Genomic DNA, 20511 nt, shown 5'->3' with positions numbered 1-20511 from the left:
ATTTGTAAGGGCTGGGCCTGTGGGAAAGTAAAGGGTGCTTTCAACCTTCTGAGCCCTTGGCCTTCCATTAATGTGGGTACAAATTATGTCTGCGCACTGTCTTCAAAAGACATCTAGCCTCTATAGCTCTTATTTTTCTTCCAATTTGTAAAAAAAAAAAATATAAATGGAGCCACTTTAAACGGAGTCAGAGCTGCTGCCCTCCCAGAGGCACTGCCTTGCGTGTCTTACTCCTCAAATCTTTGGAATGTTAAAACTGCAAAATAACCTTTGGAGTGAGCCTAAAGCAGCAACACTGTAGACCAAACAACTGTTTGCAAAGATAACAAGAAAGCATATATTATGAATACTGTACTACCAATTAAATTCTTTAGAATTAGGATCACAATGTTAGCTTATCCGCACCTATAGAAATGCCTTCCTTCTACTGATGTAATTGATGTGATTACCCTTTCCCTTGCCTTCCTTATCAGGAACACTATTCAGGTTACTGCCTGAATCAGTGCTTCCCAAACAGCTATTCTTTTGGACCTCAAAAAAATGCTTGCTGCCCTAGCCGGTTTGGCTCAGTGGTTAGAGAGTGGTCCCTGAGGAATGAAGGGTCCCAGGTTTGATTCCGGCCAAGGGCATGTACCTTGATTGCAGGCTCAATCCCCAGCCCCAGTGGGGTGCATGCAAGAGGCAACTAATCAATATGTCTCTCTTATATTGATGTTTCTCTCTCTCTCCCTCCCCCTCCTTCTTCCACTCCCTCTAAAAAATCAATGGAAAGAATGTTCATGGGTGAGGATTTTTTAAAATAATAGCAAACATTTTTTTTTAGGTAGGTTTTGATGAGTTAGTATGTGCCAAGTACTGTTCTAAAGCATTTTGTATCGATTAATTCAACCCTAATAAGCTCCTAAAGTTTATACAGTTATCATGACCATTTTGTCTGGGTAGTCGCTAGGTCTGCATTATTTCACTTTCGTAACCAACATCCTAAAATGCCATCCATCCTGTCTCCTGTTATCCTCGAAAACATGAAGGAAGCACAGAGTTCCATAAAAGCTAGACTGCTACGGTCAATATCCACCATCCAAGTAACTAAATAATTATCAAACTAAAATACTTTTTCTGACAACAAATTCCTCTTTCAAGATATCAGCTTACTATTTTAAAAAAAAATGAAAGAATTTACACTCTTTGCAATAATAAGATCGCAAAGAAAAGGAAGCAAAACTAGATGAACTTCCAGAGATGCTTTTAGCTACCCCTTGGTTGAAACAAAGACGTGTTCCAGAAACTTACCTGTTGGAGCCATCTTTCATATGAACTTTGGCATAAAGAACATCCACCATGCCAGGATCATCATTCATGTATTCTATCCCTTCCATCTCTACTTCCAGGGGTTTGCCCCCAGCAATGTCGCTGCAAAGGAAAAGCCATTAGATGTTTATAATTATTTAAGCTAAGAGGGCTATTATATTTTGAAACATGGCTAATATACATAGTCAAACTACAAAAGGGAAGTTGTTGGGGTTTTTTTACTAACAGTATTATATAACCAACCTTCTAATTTCAAAATTAATACCTGTTTAATGAATACAAACTAAAAACACTAGCATTTCCGAAGTGGCACCAGCATTCTCTAAGAAAACACCAAGCAATGACAGTTCTGATTGACAAAGACATTTACTATGTTGCCCATCTCTGAGGTTTTGCATCATTATTTCTACAAGTTGCAAACAGTACTTCACTCATATAACAATGATGGGAGGTGTAGGCTAATATCAAATCTTTATGAGCAATTTGACAATATTTATAAAAAGCCTTCAAGAAGAGAAACCCTTTGCCTAGACAATTCAATTTATAGGAACTAACCCTAAGGAAATAATTATGAATTCAGCTACATTTGCAACGATAGCTGATAAAGGACAGTTCTTTGCAGTATTCCAACTGATAAATGAAGAAGTAATGACGGAATTAGCGTATGATCATTTTGCAACTCCTGATAAAATAATGTATCTAAGCAAGATCACCAATGGTTGCTAAAACTTAGGCAAAAGGCTGGAGAAAATACAGAAATCCCTCTAAACAGTGGATCAGGCTGCCACTGATCAAGCTTTTCACACACACACAAAGGAAACCACCAAACAATATGTGCCTCCTGATATAATGCAGTAATAATAGGGTTTTGACTGATGCATTGTTTGTAGTAGCAAAAGACTGTCAACAGGCTAAATGTCCAATAACATAGGACTGATTAAATAAATCGAAATACTATGAGCAATAAATAAGCCATTCATGCCTAAGGAAGCTTTTCAGGTAATCACTCTCTTTTTGGAGGTGTGTGTTTTTAAATTATGTTTTTATTGATTTTTTAGAGAGAGGGGAGAGGGGGAGGGAGATAGAAACATAGGTGAAAGAGAAACATCATCGATCAGCTACCTCCTGCACGCCCCCTAGTGGGGATAGAGCCCGCAACCCAGGCATGCGCCCTGACCAGGAATCAAACTGTGACCTCTTGGTTCCTAAGTCAACACTCAACCACCGCGCAACACCAGCCGGGCTAACTTTTTAAGTTTAAAAAAGTACACAACACTGTGCATGCTATACTACTATTTATGCAAAAGATAGAGGTAAGAAAAATATATATACATATGTATTTTCTTGTACATGCATAAAATCTCTGGAAGAATACAGAGAAACTGCTAACATCTGTTGTCTTTAGAAAGGATAGCCAGGTGCTTGGTTGGAGAGCAGTGGGAAGAAAACTCTTCAATGCATACCCTTTGTACCTTTAAATTTCTGAACCATGTAAATTATCTATTAAAAAGTTAAAATTTTTTTAAATATGCAAAAGAAGCCAAACACGAAAAGTTTATATACCAAATAATTCAATATATGTGACATTAAAGAACAAGCAAGATTCATCTATGGTAACAGAAATGGGAACTGCAATTACTCCTTGAGTAAGTGACTCTACTGGAAAAGACGCAGCACGAAGGAACTTCACAAGGCGGGGGCGATGCTCCACATCTTGATTCAGGGGTGGCCACATGGGCGTACGCAGCTGTCTTAACTCATCAGCTACACTTAAGATCTGTGCATTTTATTCTAAGTAAATTACACCTCAAAGAAAAAATACATATATGCATAGGAAAAGCGTGGCAGAATATACTCCAAAGTGTTCATGGTGATTATCTTTAGGTGGTAAGATTACAAGTGGTGTTTTTGTTTATCTGAATTTTTGGCTTTTCTAAAACGAACACTTATTACTTTTATGTTAAGGAAAGTCCACCATCCTGCTTTCTTCCCAGACTCCTTAAATAGACTTACACTTCAACCAGAAAAGGCTTTGCTGTGCCAGGCTGAAACCCAACTAAAAACCAGTTCATCACACACAGCCTCCCCCAAGCCCCACAAGGCCAGGGACTCTATCCATCTTGTCCTCTCCTATATCCCCAGCACCTGGCACAGGGCCTTATATGAAATGGGCACTCTATACATCTCTGGTAAACACTGACTGGATGTTCTGCTATAAAGGGAGAAGCTGCTCTGGACAATTTTGAGAAGAACGTGGATACATGTTATACTGTTATTGAATAAAATGGGTGCTAGGACCCACCAAAAGACAATTCCAAAATGGCAAAACAAAAAGTTCTCTTGATATTGAACTAAAGCCATAAAGGACTTTTTGTAGCCTAGGAATCCTAATGTTGAAGATTCCCTTAAAACTTCAAGGCCAAGAAGGGAGTGGCAAGAAATATTCAAAGTGATGAAAAACATGGAACTACAACCAAGACTACTCTACCCAGCAAAGCTATCATTTAGAACTGAAGGTCAGATAAAGAGCTTCTCAGACAAGGAAAAGCTAAAGGAGTTCATCACCACCAAACCAGCACTACAGGAAATGTTGAAGGGTCTTCTTTAACAAGAAGCTAAAGAACAAAAGAATCTGATGAACTCAATAGATCCAGAGACACTGACGAATGTAACAGACGATCATATTTCAAAGGGAAGACGGAAGGGGGTTTAGGGTGGGAAGAGATTAACCAAAGAAGTTATATGCATATATGCATAACCCATGGACACAGACAATGACGGGGTGAAGGCCTGGGGAGGGGGTGGGAGCGAGGTGGAGGGGGTCAATTGGGGGGGAAAAATGGGACACCTGTAATACTTTCAACAATAAAGATTTAAAAAAAAAACAAAAAAAACTTCAAGGCCATACTGATGCACAAGACCAGAATTTTTCTCAGTAAGAAACTAAATAACTGAACTATGGTAGATATTTGAAAGAGAAAAATTACAGCCTTGATCATAAGTATCCTGTAACTATCTCTAATAAGTGGGATATTCCAAAAACAAAAGCTGAGCTTTGAACTATTATCTGAGGCCTATAGCTTCAATCACCAATACAGTGTATCTCCATTCCAAGTAACAGCCAAGGAATTCAGTATGAAAGACTGCCATTCAATCCTATCAAAGTACAGTCAACAAAACTTATTTTAAAAGATAGTTTAATACTAACAATACATTCCTCTACGTTTTTCAGCTTAACCCTGCACAGTTGGATCACCAGAAAGCACCATACCATTAGTTTAGTTTCCCACTAATATGTTTTGACTGGGTTAATATTGAATGTTATATTCTCAACTTCTAGAGGTCAATACAAGAAAAAGCAATGTGAACAATGTTCTTGCATCTTCTGCAAAACTGTTAAAGACACTGCTTATACAACCATTTTTCTTGAATTGAGAACCAGAGAGTTTCTCTCCTAAAAAGTTGTTATGCTCCTTTTCATCAGATAAGAACTGTAAAAACTGCTGTGTCTTTCTGGAATTTAGTTCAAGTATACTGGTGCTCGAAAACAGTACTAAATGTTAATGCTCAAGTCCAATCATCTTACCTTGGTTTTCAGGTAGAATTTTCTCCCCATTCCACCTTTATGGTTTCTGAGCTCTCTGACTTTAACATTTCTTTTGTATGTTAGTCATTTATGTCCTTGCTATAAACTACCTCAAATCCTTGGAATTCGATGGGATACCAAGAACAAAAAAAATGAAACAGGATCCACAGCCTGCCTTATGAATAGAAACAGAAAGTCTATTAACCTATCCCTAGGATTTATCAAGAGGGAGATTAAAGAGCAGGAGAGAAATCCAATGGTTTGCCTGATAAATGCTCTTTGTCTTGGTGACCAAACTATTCCACCTGGAACACCAGTGAGCGTATTTTTCAATTCGGTGACATCTGAGGCAATAATTAGGAACTAACATTTGCCCACGGGTATTCTTCCTCCTCTTCTCTCCTCCCTCTTGTCCCTTTTTAACTTATTTGGTTTAACCTCAGGCCTACTGGGAACACTTAGGAACCAACAGAGTGGTGCTGCAGCTACAGAAGTGCTGCCTATTTGTCGGACTATATATTCAGAGCCATTGCACTGTTTGTGCTCTATATCTCACAAAGAAAAGTCACAAGGGACACATTTAGAGCTTCAGCGTTTCCTGGACACTGTGAATAATTCTATAGAGCTACACGAGCCTTTAGCCTAAGAATTGAAATCAAAGTTCTGTTTCTTGTTGGGTAACATCCTTAAACTAAAAAACCACCCCCAAATTTAAAACAAATATTCAACCATCCATTTCTTTAAAACACCGATATAGTACCACAGTTTTAATTAAATTCCAATATAGACACATTTAATACTTTAATTTTAAAAGCCATCAAATTAAACTACAGCAAATTATACACTGATCTATTCATTTTCAATGTTTTCATTTTTTATATTTTAATTTGAGATCTTTACATCATAAAAGGTTCAGGTTAAAAATGCCATTGTTTACTCGAGTATAAAGGCTAACATCAAAAAGAATAAAGGGAAAAAAGGTCAAATGATATATTTTACTCACCAGAGCTGTAATATAAGTACCTTTTTTTAAAACATATCTTTATTGATTTCAGAGAGAGGAAAGGAAGGGGGAGAGAGATAGAAACATCAATGATGAGAGAGCCATTGATCGGCTGCCTAGCCCGCAACCCAGGCATGTGCCCTGACCGGGAATCGAACCCCGATCTTCTGGATCCTAGGTCGATGCTCAACCGCTGAGCCACGCCGGCCAGGCAAAAGAGATATTTCTTCTTTCCAGGAGAACAAAGCACTCCTAACCAGTCCAAACAACCAATTCTGATTCTTGTCCTCCTTCTCAGAAATAAATTAATTTTGCATTGTATACTTTTTAAACACGTGTATGTGGCAGAGGAGAAGGTGGGAGAAGAGGGTTGGGGGGCTTGTTTTACTTGCTGTTTTCAAATCTTTCCAGCTTCTTGAAAAGAGCATGTTCAGAAAATTTTTGCCTGCATTGCAGATTTTTGGCAGGGTAACTTTGTCCTATTTCAAAAGCTTTGCTGAATTTGAAAAACTACAATTACTGTTTTCATCCTGTCATGTCAAAAATTCTTAGGAACTATCAAGGCTGCCCTGCATTGCCTATGCACACCAACCCCAATAGGCTTTGAGGGCTTAGATTTGGCCTTTAGTCACAAAAGACAGCAAGAGACATAAAAGAGAGGAACTCAGCTAAATCCTCACATAGCTCAGAATAAACCCTCTGATTAAAAACCTGTGACCTGATTATTTTCTTCTTCTTTTTTTCACTTAAAAAGGAAGTTTATTTAATGAATGTTTGGCATCTTATGGAATCTCCAGGATTCTGAGAAAATCAGATTCAGGGCTAGACAGTCAGGAATAATAGGCAAAAAGCAAAAAATTGGTCAGTGAGGAAAACACTGCTGCTGCATCTTAATCTGCTCAGTCTGTCATCAAAATACCAGAGACTTGGTGGCTGAAACAACAGATATTTATTCTCACAGATCTGGAGGCTAGGAAGTCAAGATAAAGGTTCTGCCTATTTGATTTCTGGTGAGAACTCTCTCTCTGGACTGCAGGTGGCTGTTTCTCGCTGTGTCCTCACACGGTGAAATGATTTTTCATAAGGAGGGAAAAAAACAAAAACCCAAATACCTCTCTAAACAAATATTTTATCTATCTTAAAAAAAATTTTTTAGCAGGATTATTCCAATGGCAGCCAAGAAAATGCAGCTGCTTTCAGTTTTGTTTAGCAAAAAGGTAAAGTATCAAAACTCATTCTTAAACCAGGTAAAATCGCTCTGCTTTGTAAGGTAAACCATACAGTTTTCTTTTATGCAAGGAAAATTGTAAGTATCTAACTACAAACACCAAATTATTCTGAGTCCCAAGTAAGACTAAGAGAAAACGGTTTTGCTCATTACTGAGCAGACAAGACAAAGAAGTATTCCTTTCTGTTTGAGATTCAGAAAGAACAGGCAGACTGCAAACCCAATCAACTTATGGATTTTGCTAAAAAAAAAACAACACATTTTATCTTCATAACAATTAATGGAAAAGGAGAAATGATCCACAAATAAGTCATCATATTACACAGTTGCATACACAATATAACTAGGGGGAAATTTTTAATCCTTTTACCTTGTTTTGCCTAATGAACCAGATAACCCATTTCTTCAAGGCAGTGATACAACAGTATGGGACCTGAACATTGTAATGCATTTTTTTTAAATTTATTCAAGTGAGTCAGTTTTTCTTTCTTCCTTCTTTCCCTTCCTCCCTCTCTCCCTCCTTCTCTCTCTCTTTCTAAATCCTCCCTAGAGGTCATGCTGAGGGGGTGGAGGATGGGAGGAAAGGGAAGGGGAGGGGGGGTGAGAGAGAGGGGGAGGGAGGAGGGGGAGGGAAGAGAGACAGAGAGAGGGGGAGGGAGGGAGAGAGAGGGAGAGAAAGGGGGAGAGAGAGGGAGAGAGAGAGGGAGAGAGAGGGAGAGAGGGAGAGGGGGAGAGAGGGAGAGGGGGAGGGAGAGGGGGAGGGAGAGGAGGAGGGAGGGAGGGAGAGGGAACGAAGATCGGTTGCCTTCCCTACGTGCCCGGTGCCCGGTGCACAGGACGTGCCCGGTGCACAGGACGTGCCCGTTGCACAGGACTACGCTCAACCAGCCGAGTGGCTCCCGCCTGGCTGAGTCAGTTTCCAACCTCCTCCTGCTCCTCATCAATCCTAGGTAACAGGCGTGAGGTGGGAGGGGAGGCAGGAAGAGATGCTTCTTTGAAATAAGGCTGTTAGGTCAGATGTCTGTGTAAATTAAAATTTTACAGTAAAAAGAATAACTCTGCCCCCAGAACAGCAATGTTTTCTCTGAGCCAAAACATTTGCTAGGATAGCTTTTTGGTATCCTCACACTAACACACACAAAATTGCCTGTATTAAAAAAAGAAAATCAGAGTTTGCATTTCTGAAGTACAATGAAGACTTTCCTAGAGAATCATGTTGTAGTGTTGAGTTGCTGTGGTAAGCAGAAAACTGGCTCTCCAAAGATGCCCACACCCTACTGTCTGGAATCTATAAATAGACTACCTTACATGGCAAAGAGACTTTGGCAGATGTGATTTAGGTTATGGAATTTGTGATGGAGATTATCCTGGATTATCTGGGTGGACTCAATCAAATCTTGGGAGTCCTAAAAGCAGAGAACCCTTCCCTGCTGTGGCCAGAGAGAGACAGTGGTGACAACAGAAGGGTCAGACAGATGCAATGTTGCTAGTGTTGAATACAGAGGAAGGGGACCACTAGCCAAGGAGTGTGTGTGGCCACTAGAAGCTGGACTTGAAAGGCAAGGAAACAGACTCTTCCCTAGAGCCTCCAGAAAGGAACACAACCCTGCCACACCTTGCTTTTAGCCCAGTAAAACCCATTATCAGACTTCTGCTCCACAGAACTACATAATAAATTTATATTGTTTTACACCACCAACCTTGTAGTAATACAGAGAACTAATTCAGTAGCCTATACTCTTTGATGAATAATAAAGAAAATTTCCTCTTGGAGAAAATAATGGCATATTCTGTTTAAAAACAAAATTTGCCTACTAAACTAGTATAATTTAAGGTAAAGGCTTTCCATAAAAATTTGTAAATATATGCTTTAAACCCATTTTAAACCTTTCAGACAATGGTTCAATGTTAAGTGTTGTAAATGGGTGAGTCAACATACCTTGTTCCCATGTCATCCAGCACCCTAGTCCAAAAACAAGTCTGTGATACCAAAAAAAAAAAAAAAAGGCCAGTACAGGTAACCACCCTTACCCATTCCTGTGGATTACTCACTCAATGAATTCCTCTTTACACTGCTTTAGCATCTCACATGTCTGCTGGATCTCTTGCTCACTCAAAAGTACCAACATCCCAATAGTTAGGTGAAGTTTTTTGGGATTCTGGAAAATGGTGCTATCAACTCCATGATCCTGTTATGAAAGGGAGAAAAACAAGAAACTCAGCCCATGCAAAAGTAAATGGTAGGAACCCGGCGGGGTGTGGCTCAGCAGCTGAGCAATGACCTAGGATCCAGGAGATCACCATTCAATCCTTGGTCAGGGCACATGCCCAGGTTGCTGTTGAGGGTATGCAGGAGGCAGCCGAGCAATGACGACTCTCTCATCATTGATGTTTCAATCTCTCTCTCCCTTCCTCTCTGAAGTCAATAAAGATATATTTAAAAAAAAAAAAAAAGTAAACGGTAGGAATAAAATTTAGAGTCCAGAAGAAAACCCACACATTTATATATAACCAAATGATTTCTAACGAGGGTGCCAAGACAATTTACTGGAGAAAGGAGAGTCTCTTCAACAAATGATGCTCGGACAACTGAATATCCATATGCAAGAGAATGAGGTTGAACCCCTACCTCATACTATATGCAGGAATTACATCAAAATGGATCAACGGCATAAATGTAAAAGCTAAAAAAAAAAAACTCTTAAGAAGAAAAATAGGGGGAAATCTTCATGACCCTGGACTTGGCAATGGATTCTTAGATGACACCAATAGTAAGGGCGACAAAAGGAAAAAAAATAAATTAGGTTTCATCAAAATTAAAAACTTTTGTGTATCAAAGAACACTATGAAGAAAGTGAAGACAACCTATATAATGGGAGACACACTCGTAAATCATATGTCTGATAAGAGTCTAGTATCCATAATATATAAAGAACATCTGCAACTCAACAACTAAAAGATAAAGAGCCCAATCTAAAAAAAAGATAACAGCCCAGCTGGGCGTGGCTCAGTGGTTGAGCATCGACCTAGGATCTAGGCGATCAGGGTTCGATTCCCGGCCACGGCACATGCCCGGGTTGCAGGCTGCAGCCGATCAATGACTCTCTCATCATTGATGTTTCTATCTCTCTCTCTCCCTCTCCTTTCCTCTCTCTGAAATCAATTATATTTAAAAAATAAAAATTAAAAAAAGATAACAAACTTGAGTAGACATTTATCCAAAGAAGAAACACAAATGGCCAATAAGTACATAAATATGTTCAACTTCATTAGTCATTTAGAGGAACAGAAATAACCACTATGGTACCACTCACTATTAGGTACCATTTCACATTAGGCTAGCTACAATTTAAAAAAGTGGAAAATAACACATGCTGGCAAGGATGTGCTCCATGGGTACAGGATTTCCTTGGGGGGGGGGGTGATAAAAATGCTTTGGAATGATATAGAGCTGGTAGTTGCATAACACTGTAAATGGACTAAATGCCACTGAATCATTCACTTTAAAATGGTTAATTTTATGTTACATACATTTTATCTTGATAAAAAAAAATTTTTTTAAAAGAAACTGGTAGCCTAATAGAATAGCAAGCCCAAGAAAAACAGAATACCATCTGAATGTGGATTCTAAGAATATCTTCTGCTCCTTATCAACTTTGTCAGTTCCAGGACAACTGGGCCTCTTGTGGGCTTCCCCAGAGAGTAACATACTTTTTATAATATAAAAAACACTCTTCTATTTTTGCACACACTGCAGTATTTTCAGGTAAAATATTTTGTTAAGAATAAGTTCTCCCAAGCAAAGAGATGAGTGAAAAATGAATTTGGAGAGATATCCAGACACAGAGTTGCCACATCAGATATGGTCATCCTTTTCTGGCATCATCATTCCTTGTACTTTAAAACTTTTGTCTCTGGGAAGCAAAAATGTAAATACACCCATGAATATACTCATATTTCTCCCCTTTTTTAAAAACGTATTAACTGAGCTTCCCTATACAGAGATCACAGAACTACTATCTTAGCTCACTAATGTTTTTTTAATTCTTATCCAAGGATCTATTTGTACTAATTTTAGAAAGACAGGAAGGAGGAGAAAGAGAAGCACTGATGTGAGAGGAACATCGATTGGCTGCCTCCCGAACGCACCTGAACAGGGATCAAACCTACAACCTGAGTATGTGCCCTGACTGGGAATCGAACCCACAACCTTTTTGAGTATGGGACTACACTCCAACCAACTGTTCTTGTTTTGCCAAACGTTGCTTAATTTTTGCCTTGGCAACAGGGGTTAATAGATTACTCATTTTCTAAGTGTTAATGGAGGGTGAGCTATTTTTATATCTAATGATGAGTTTGTGATTCTATACATTAACCTAAATTGTCTCACGTAATGAAGGTGGTTTTAAGGAACAATCAGCTTTAAATGTGTCAAGGAAGGCTAAGTGCAATGCCTATCACCCCAGCTGCTCCAACCTGTCACGTTAGACTAAAGTATTAAAAAGCCTCCCCTCAAATGACTCTAATACGACAACTCCATGCCTAATCACAGTTGAGAACTGCTCCCCTAGTAATAAGAGCTAATATTTTTTGAGCCCTTACTCTGTTCCAGGTATTTCCTGTGTACTTTATATAGACAAACACCTCATGAGGGAAGTAGTACTATCCACATTTTACAGATGAGGAAACTGAGGCACAGAGAAATAAAGCCACTTTCCCGAAGTACCCCTGCTAGGAAAGGATGAAGCCAAAATTCAAACCCAGGCAATCAGGCCCCAAAGCCTACACTTTTGATCAATATTATATTGCCTCTCCAGTAACAGCTGCCCAGACAAGGCTGGAACAATGGGACCATTGCCCAGAGGAAAGTCCTTATGCATTTTATTTTATCATTTATTTATTTTTAGTCCTTATGCATTTTAACAAGCTCACACAATAAACATGTCTGATGACTAAACTAATCATGAAAATAAAGTAAACCTCATAATTGCATGAAAAGTGGTTTTAATAAAACCTTTTCTTAGGTATGATACCAAAAGCATGATCCATAAAAAAAGAAAAAAAAGATTAATTGAACTTGATTCAAATTAACAACTTGTACTTTAAAAGCCTCCATTAAAAAAATGAAAAGAAAAGCCAAAGAGAAAAATATGTAGGAGAAAAATATTTGCAAATCATGTCTCTGATAAATATAAATATATAGAAAGTTCTTTGTTAAAATATATGTTTTTATTGATTTCAGAGAGAAAGGGAGAGGGAGATAGAAACACCAATGGTGAGAGAGAGTCATCAACGGAGATGGAGCCCACAGCCTGGGCATGTGCCCTGACCAGGAATCGAATCTTGCCCTCCTGGTTCATAGGTCAATGCTCAACCTCTGAGCCATGCAGCGGGGGCAAAAAAACAGAATACAAAAGAGCAGGAACAGGAAAAGACGGGATACCTAAAGGCCACATAATCTGTAGTCTTTTGGGGAATCTGAGTCTTAAGAGTTCAAACAGTCTTTAACTGTACTGGAGATTATATAATTTATATGTAACCCAATTGGACAGTCTTTTAATAAACAGAGAAACACCCTAAATTTTACCCTGCTCAGCAATGCCATCTACTAAGAAACACTTTTCTCTTACTGAATTATCTAAAATTAATGTGGAACCAAACAATCTTCAAGGCAATGGCATAAATCTCTAGAGCCACTATTTTTCTTTGTTTAGAATATATCATATTCCCACCAACAAGCCTCTTCTTTGAAATGAATGAAGACCAACATCAAATTTTTTACTCCCGGGACTTAGTTTTACTGGGCCCTGCTCCAAGTTCACCATTACTCAGAGCTGGAACTATTTTACTCCATTAGGTTAGTCAACCAGGCTGGCGCCTGAAAATTCTAATGGTGGTGACCTTCCACCCTGCAAGGAGAAGCAAAGAGTAAAGTAACAAGAATTCCCTGGGGCAGTTTTGTCTAGTTGAAGGGAAAAAGTGTTTCTTTACGGCTAAGTCACACCAATAAGCCTCAGTTTCTTTATTAGTTAAGTAAGGTCTCACCCAAGCAAAAAATGCATGCAAAAGTTATCTCCACAGAAAGCCTATGTGCAGGCCTAAGCCACAGTTCAGAATTCAAAGGGATGTCCTACCTAACTCAGCTGTCCCAGGTGCAAAATCTTAACCCTCTCATTCAAACTGCGGCTTCAAGGAAAAAAATAAAATAAAAAATAAACAAATTGCAGCTTCATGATTCACCACCAGCAATCACCACATCATCACTGGCCCTTCATTGATTTCACTTTGAATCCAGCACTCAGGCTCCACTGGGGCAGAACTGCTGGCAATGCTATCAGCATGAACAATTAACAAGGTATAGTGAAATCTAAAAATGTCAAGCTTGAAAAAAGGCCAGGAGAGAGAAGTATGGATTAGTCCACCATGGAGCATTCTCTCTGCTTCCTTAAAACCCAGGTTAGAACTCAACCATCCTTTCCACAAAAATGGGATAGAACGCAAGTAAATCTGCCAGAGCTGTCAGCTAAGAGAAGGAAGCTTCTCTTCAGACTCAGAACCCAAAGGTCATGCTCCATTACATGAGTTAAGAAAAGAAGACTATGACACGGACCAATGGTGGGGAGAGGGACTGGGAAGGGGGAAGGGACGGGGGGAAACGGGTCATTGGGGAGAAAAGGGACATCTGTAATATTTTAAACAAAAATAAAAAAAATAATAAAAATTAAAAAAAATTAAAAAGACTGTGAATCTGATCCAAGTGTGCGCCACCCAGAATGTAAGTAATGTATAGCACTCTGCCTTGGCACTACATGCTGAGAGCCAGAGACAAAAAAATAAGAATCTGCAAATTATATCCACATATATCATCTTCTAGGGACTCAAGGCATAACAAAGGTTTGTAATTTAGCTATAAAAGGCCTTTAACTGGAATAGAGTCGAGGGTTCTAATTCCAAATCTGTTACAAACCAGCTGTAATTAGGCAAGCCATTTCACTTCTCTTGACCCTCAGTTTCCTCCTCTGTAAAATTAGGGAGACAACCTAGTTTATCTCTAAGTCAAAGGTCCTATAAATGTTTTACATGCTCCCACAATGCCTATAAATAAGTACAAAATAGGTATTTGTGAGGGATCCAGCAATGCACTTTCTGATACTCTATACAAAAAAAAGAGGGAATACGCAGGGAAGACTTCCCCTATGCTCATTATATTTTCTTTCTTTTATTTTTTATTATTATTTTTTTAATCCTCACCTGAAGATATTTTTTCCATTGCTTTTCAGGGAGAGTGGAAAGGGGAGAGAGGGGGAGAGGGAGGGAAAGAGACAGACAGACAGAGACATCAATGTGAGAGAGACACATCGATTGGTTGCCTCTTGCACGCGGCTCGACCAGGGCTGGGGATCGAGCCTACAACAGAGGTACATGCCCTTGGACAGAATCAAACCCTGGACCCTTCAGTCCACGGGCTGACACTCTAACCACTGAGCCAAAATGGCTAGGGCTTCTTTCTTTTTTAATGGCTAAATCCCATAAAATCATTGTTGGGCAGGTGATATAAACCTCATTCACATAGGAAAGTTACTCAAATAAGGCAGACCGGTGAAAAGAGCATTGGCTATGCAACCATGCAGGCCTAGGTTCAAATTCTAATTCTGCCACCTGTCAGCAGGTATGACCCAAGTGAGTTACTCAATCTCTCTGAAATTCAACTTCCTCATCTATAAAACAGACATTTCCTTCTCAGGGTTCTTCTGAGGATTAACTAAAATATATGTGAAGCCTCTGAAACATAGTAGTAGTATGGAACAAAAAAAGGCTTCCCTCCTAGCTTTTTACATGACTATACAACACTCTAAGGCATCTTTGCTCCTCCATCTAAATCACTATGGAGAGCGAAATTAGGCGCTGCCAAGTCATTTCTATTATTCTCTTAAGAATGTTCACAAAAGCTGACTTTGATTTGAGAGTGTCTATGTGTTATTAATAAAATACCTTGTTATGTTGAATAAGCTGTTATGTTTTGATTCTTCTGGCTTATCAATTCTATCCAGACATAACTACATGAAAGTGGAGAGGTTCTTAAAAACAAAGGACACATAGTCAAACATCAGGTTTTAACATGGACCAGGAAAAAAGTAGTTTTATGCTGACCAGAGAAAAAGAATGCATTGTCTAAATATCCTTACCATTAAAAATGAGCAAAGAACACCTCCCCTTCACCAAAAGATGCATTCCCTCTTGCCTTTGATGAGCACATTGAATAATTAAACCTTCTCTAAAAGCTTAACTATTCCTCCATAAGTTACTTGTAAGCACTAGTTAGCAATCCACCTACCAGTCTACACTTATTCCCAAAGATAGGCACTGATCACTCAAATATTAATGATGGGTTAATGATATACCACCTGTTCCAACCAGACCCTCCGCTTCTTAATGCCACACTTTCCCTCATGTGTCCTATGGTAATCGGTGGTATTACAACAGCTAATACATACACACTAGCTATGTGCCATGCTATACTCGAAACACCTTAAATTTGTTAATTCATTTGCTCTTTGTATCAACACTAAAGGTAGGTACTACTATTATCCTCACTTTAGAGAAGACTTCCCAAACATCTCTGGAATACATCCCCTCCTGAATATGCCACAGCCCCTACTCTTTTTTCCAAGAGACTGCGCTAATAGTCCTAACGGGTAGCTGCCTCTGGGACCCCAGTCCTCAACTCTCAATCCAGCCTCCACACTGCCTTCAGGGTTATTTTTCTATAATGCTAAGCTAATCACATTAGTCTCTACTTAAAATCTTTAGTAGTTCCTGACTACCTATAGGATACATTCGAAATCCAAAACTCACACAAGATCTTTCACAACCATTCACAAGACCATTCATAACCAGGTGGCCACCACTGGCCTTTCAGCTCTTAACTCCTACCTCTTCCCTACCCTACCCTACCCCACTTTCTAGGCTCTAGTCTTAACAACCTCCTCACTCTCCCCTGACCACAGTAGACTAGAACACCTCCATTTCTGGCAAGTGCCATTTCCTCTGCTCAAAATGCTCATCTCCTCCTTGCTAGCCTGGCACAAACTCTTTTTCTTTCAAGACTCTGCTCAAGTGTCACCTTCCTTATGGAGCCTTTTCCAACCACTGGAGAGCCTCTCCTCTGGGTACCCACTGCATCCCCTCTAATAGCACTTATCACACAGTACTATAACTATTTCTCTAAGAGCACTACTTCCTCCCCAGAGCATGGGCTCCATAAGGGTAGAGTCCATTGTTAGTGCCTAATACACAGCCTCGCCAATGGCAGACATTTAATGAACAGTGAATGAATAAAAGATAAACATTTGTTCACAACTGTCTGCATCCAAATGGTGCAATATATGTCTTGTCATTCCTTACTTTCCTACCCAATATCAGAACTCAATTTACATCTTTTCTTACAACCAAAGACAACTATCCCATCTTCATTCTAAATTAATTCATAAGATAATTATAAATTCCATAACTCCCTTATACATGAAGAATCCTAATTTACACACTAAAGCTTTTATAAATAAATTGTCTTCTTCAGTGAATAATACTAAATGAAAAAAAACTAATCCTAACTAAGGGAAGACCCCAGGTCCATTAGCTATTTCTGCCCGGAATTAGCCTTCACATACAATATGAGTGGAATTATGTAGTTTCTGAAGCTGTAACCTATTTGAGTTCTCCAGGCAGCCTGAAAAATCCCTGGTAGTTTTAGACAGATCTATAAGCCTTCAGAATGCTCCACCAAACACAGCTTTGAATTACTGTTTTTCATTACTGATGTGCTGATGTACTGGGCCCTGCTGTGAGATAAAATGGAATTATAGCAACATTACTAGCTATAGAATGATTGAGAGAGACACAGGGTTTTAATATACTTCTTGAACTTGCAGACAGTGAGACATCTTTGAATCTTAATGCAAGAGAAGGAAGAGTGAAAAAATAAGGTGCAGTTTATCTGCAGATCACATAGATGAAAAATACCTTGCCAATGTCTATGAGCAGCTAAACCCTACATTAAATACTCAAGCTTAGGGAGCTGCAACACAGGGATGATGGTGATAATGTCTGTAGTCAAACAACATTTCTTATATAATTGATCAGCAGTAAGGAAGGTGATTTCAGGAAACGTTATTCTAAAAGGTAAATTGACATTTCCTTGGAGCATCAAGGGTAAGGTCAATGACAAGCATGCTACCAAACAGAGAAAAGAGGCCAACTATTTTAAAGGAAGAAAAGAGAAATTCAAGGAAGAGTAAGGGAAGGACAGGATGAGACCTGAAAGTAGAAAACTTGTCTGTTACATTAAAAATGTGACTTCAGGGACCAGGAGAGTATTATGCTAAGCAAAAGAAGCCAGTCAGATTCCACATGATCTCACTTATATGTGGAATCTAATGAACAGAATGAACAAAATAGGTCCAGAGGCATGGAAGCCTGGCAAGGACTGACGGATCTCAGAGGGAAGGGGGGTGGGGAGGCAGGCAGAGATTAACCGAAGAATTTATATGCATATATGCATAGCCCATGGACACAGACAATAGTGTGGTGAAGGCCTGGGGGGAGGGGCAGGAACCAGCGGAACGTTGAGACCATTCCTATCTTAGAGATGAAGAAATTCTATCAGAAATGTCAAAAGAGTTTCCAAAGAGCCAAAACAAAAGTGAATGCCAGAAAGAATATATGTACCCCGATGTTCATAGCAGCACAGTTTACAATAGCCAAGATCTGGAAACAGCCCAAGTGCCCATCAGTAGACGAGTGGATAAAAAAGCTGTGGGACATTTATACCATGGAATACAACGCAGCTGTAAAGAAGAAGAATCTCGTACCCTTTGGGACGGTATGGATGGACCTGGAGAATATTATGCTAAGTGAAATAAGCCAGGCAGCGAAAGACAAACATCACATGATCTCGCTTATGGAATCTAAAGAACTTAATAAACTGATGAAAAGAATAGATTCAATGACATGGAAGCATAGATGAGACTGACGAATGTCAGAGGGATGGGGGGGGTAGAGGGGGAGAGAGTAACCAAAGAATTTATATGCATATATGCACAACCCAAGGACACAGACAATGGTGGGGAGAGAGATTGGGGAGAGGGAAGGGACAGGGTGGAACGGGTCATTGGGGAGAAAAAGGGACATATGTAGTATTTTAAACAAAAATAAAATTTTTAAAAAAAAAAGTGAATGACAGTCTTTCAGGAAATAACTGCTATCTCTATGAGCAAGGTGTATGTTTTTCAAAGCTACTAGAACTGGAACTTGCATAAGTTGGGATAATAAAAGCAGAGTAGGCCTGGAAAATGCCTACAGGCTTTTACAGCCACCTGCCTGTCTTTCTTACATCTTAATGAAATTCGCTAAAATTTTCCTCCAGCCCAGCCCGTGTGGCTCAGTGGCTGAGCATCGACCTATGATCCAGGAGATCACAGGGCACATGCCCCGGTTGAGGGCTCAATCCCCAGTAGGGGGCGTGCAGGAGGCAGCCGATTGATGAACCTCTCAACACTGATGTTTCTGTATTTATCTCTCCCTCTCCCCCCTTCCTCTCTGAAATCAATAAAGACATATTTAAAAAACTAAATTCCTCCATGTAATAGGTATATAGGATGGCCCCTTACTTATTTTACTCTTTTATGCTGTGCTTATTTCCCTGCTGTTATCAGGAAATGATTTAAAAGCAGAAGGTAATGTCACTATGGAGTCTCCCTGAAAGCAGGAAGAAAGTACTTTGTACTGATTAAGGCCAGAATAACATTCATAATGGCCAATCTCATTCTGGCCAAGTGAAAGTAATTATTCAAATATTTGCTCCCTGACAGCTCATGTCAGGAGCCAAAAGTGAGGAAGCATACACATACATACATACACACACACACACACACACACACACATAAAAAAAAGGCTAACATTACAATCTGCTTGTTGTATACCAGGTAATTTTAACATTCCAAAAAATAAGTAATTACTGGGTTTAATAAATTGGTATTTAGAAGGTAAAATAATTTCAAAATTTACCAGTGGCACCACCCAAATTTACCAGCCCATATTGAAACTTCAGTGTTCCTGATCTCCTACCCACCCTCTACGCCCGCTGAGAATAAAATCATCTTGCTATGAAATGTTAAGGAGAAAAAAGATATTCTGATGGCTTACTAATAATAATTAGTAATATTCTGAAGGTTTCTTCATTTTATATATACTATTTGAGCATTTGACTTATAAATGTGCCCTTGTTCAAGCACATAAGTGCAGCTTCAAAATGGATTACACAATTCTATACTGTCTACTCATAGTTGCCCAGTCTGAATCTATTCACCTTCAGAGCTTTCTTCTTAAAAAAAATCAACTTTATTAATTTTCACCCCATGCCCCACAAAAATACTATGGATTCTAATACTTCCATATCTGCATATCCATATCTCAGCATATTTTAACACCTAAGACCCAGCTTTAACAATATGGACAGGACAGGAAAAAGAAAGTCCTCATCTACTTTTAATACTCCAAGTAATTAATAATAACTTTAACCTAACCAGCCATAAAAATAGCAGAAGTAAACACTACCATTTATTAAATCTTTATTATTTATCAAATGCCTTGCCAAGTACTTTATGTTATCTCAAATAATCCTTCCTGCAACTCTCTAAAGCAAGCTGTAAAGATCTGAAGACATTCACCTGCCCAAGCCTACACAAATCAAGGAACTCAGAATCAGACCTAGATCCATCGTTTCCAGAACCAAGGATATTAGCCACTATTCTATTTTATTCCTCTCATTACTACAAGAATGCAAAAACATAGCATGGACATCCATATGCACAAAAATGACCTCGACCTAAACTTCACACCTAATACAAAAATTAACTGAATCATAGGGGTGGGGGATGAGCAGGAGGCAGCTGACAGATGTTTCTCACATCAATGTTTCTCACTCTCTCTCCCCTTCCTCTCTCTCTAAATATTAATAAAAACATATGCTCAGGTGAGGATTAATAAAAAAATAATAAAAAACTTATTTTCTAATCTAAATTATCTGCTATTATCCTGATCACAAGCATTTCACTGTTATGTAAGTAAAATAATTCCATATGCAAAATTGTTTTTTGTTACTAACCCCAAATAAGCCATGACTGTCCAGAGGTGGAAGATCTACAGATAATGGCATCTCATTACCATTACCATCCACAAGGTAAAGGATAACATGTATATTAAAGATGACCTTTGTGTCGTAAAATTTTTAAGAATATTTTAGTAATATATAGACACTGATGTGCTGACATGTCTATAGTTTTTTTGTCATTATTGTTTTTTCCAGCTCAGAATTAAAAGAAACCATCA

General features: G+C 38.9%; 1 protein-coding gene across 6 annotated transcripts in view; it reads right to left on the bottom strand.

Annotated features, from left to right (window-relative positions):
• ASCC1 (activating signal cointegrator 1 complex subunit 1) overlaps positions 1 to 20511 on the bottom strand; it is a 107485-nt gene that overhangs the window by 40009 nt on the left and 46965 nt on the right. For all 6 annotated transcript variants that reach the window (XM_081157447.1, XM_081157444.1, XM_081157446.1 and 3 more), the window contains 2 exons: positions 9178 to 9314; positions 1291 to 1410 (listed from right to left, as the gene is read on the bottom strand). In XM_081157447.1, the coding sequence (XP_081013573.1) occupies positions 1291 to 1410; positions 9178 to 9314 (257 nt within the window). The remainder of the gene's footprint in view (positions 1 to 1290; positions 1411 to 9177; positions 9315 to 20511) is intronic.

This window comes from Miniopterus schreibersii (genome assembly GCF_964146895.1).
Source record: "Miniopterus schreibersii genome assembly, chromosome: 14".
Lineage (NCBI taxonomy): Eukaryota > Metazoa > Chordata > Mammalia > Chiroptera > Miniopteridae > Miniopterus > Miniopterus schreibersii.
The sequence above is the reverse complement of the archived record's forward strand: the minus strand, read 5'-3'. Positions and strand labels throughout refer to the sequence as shown.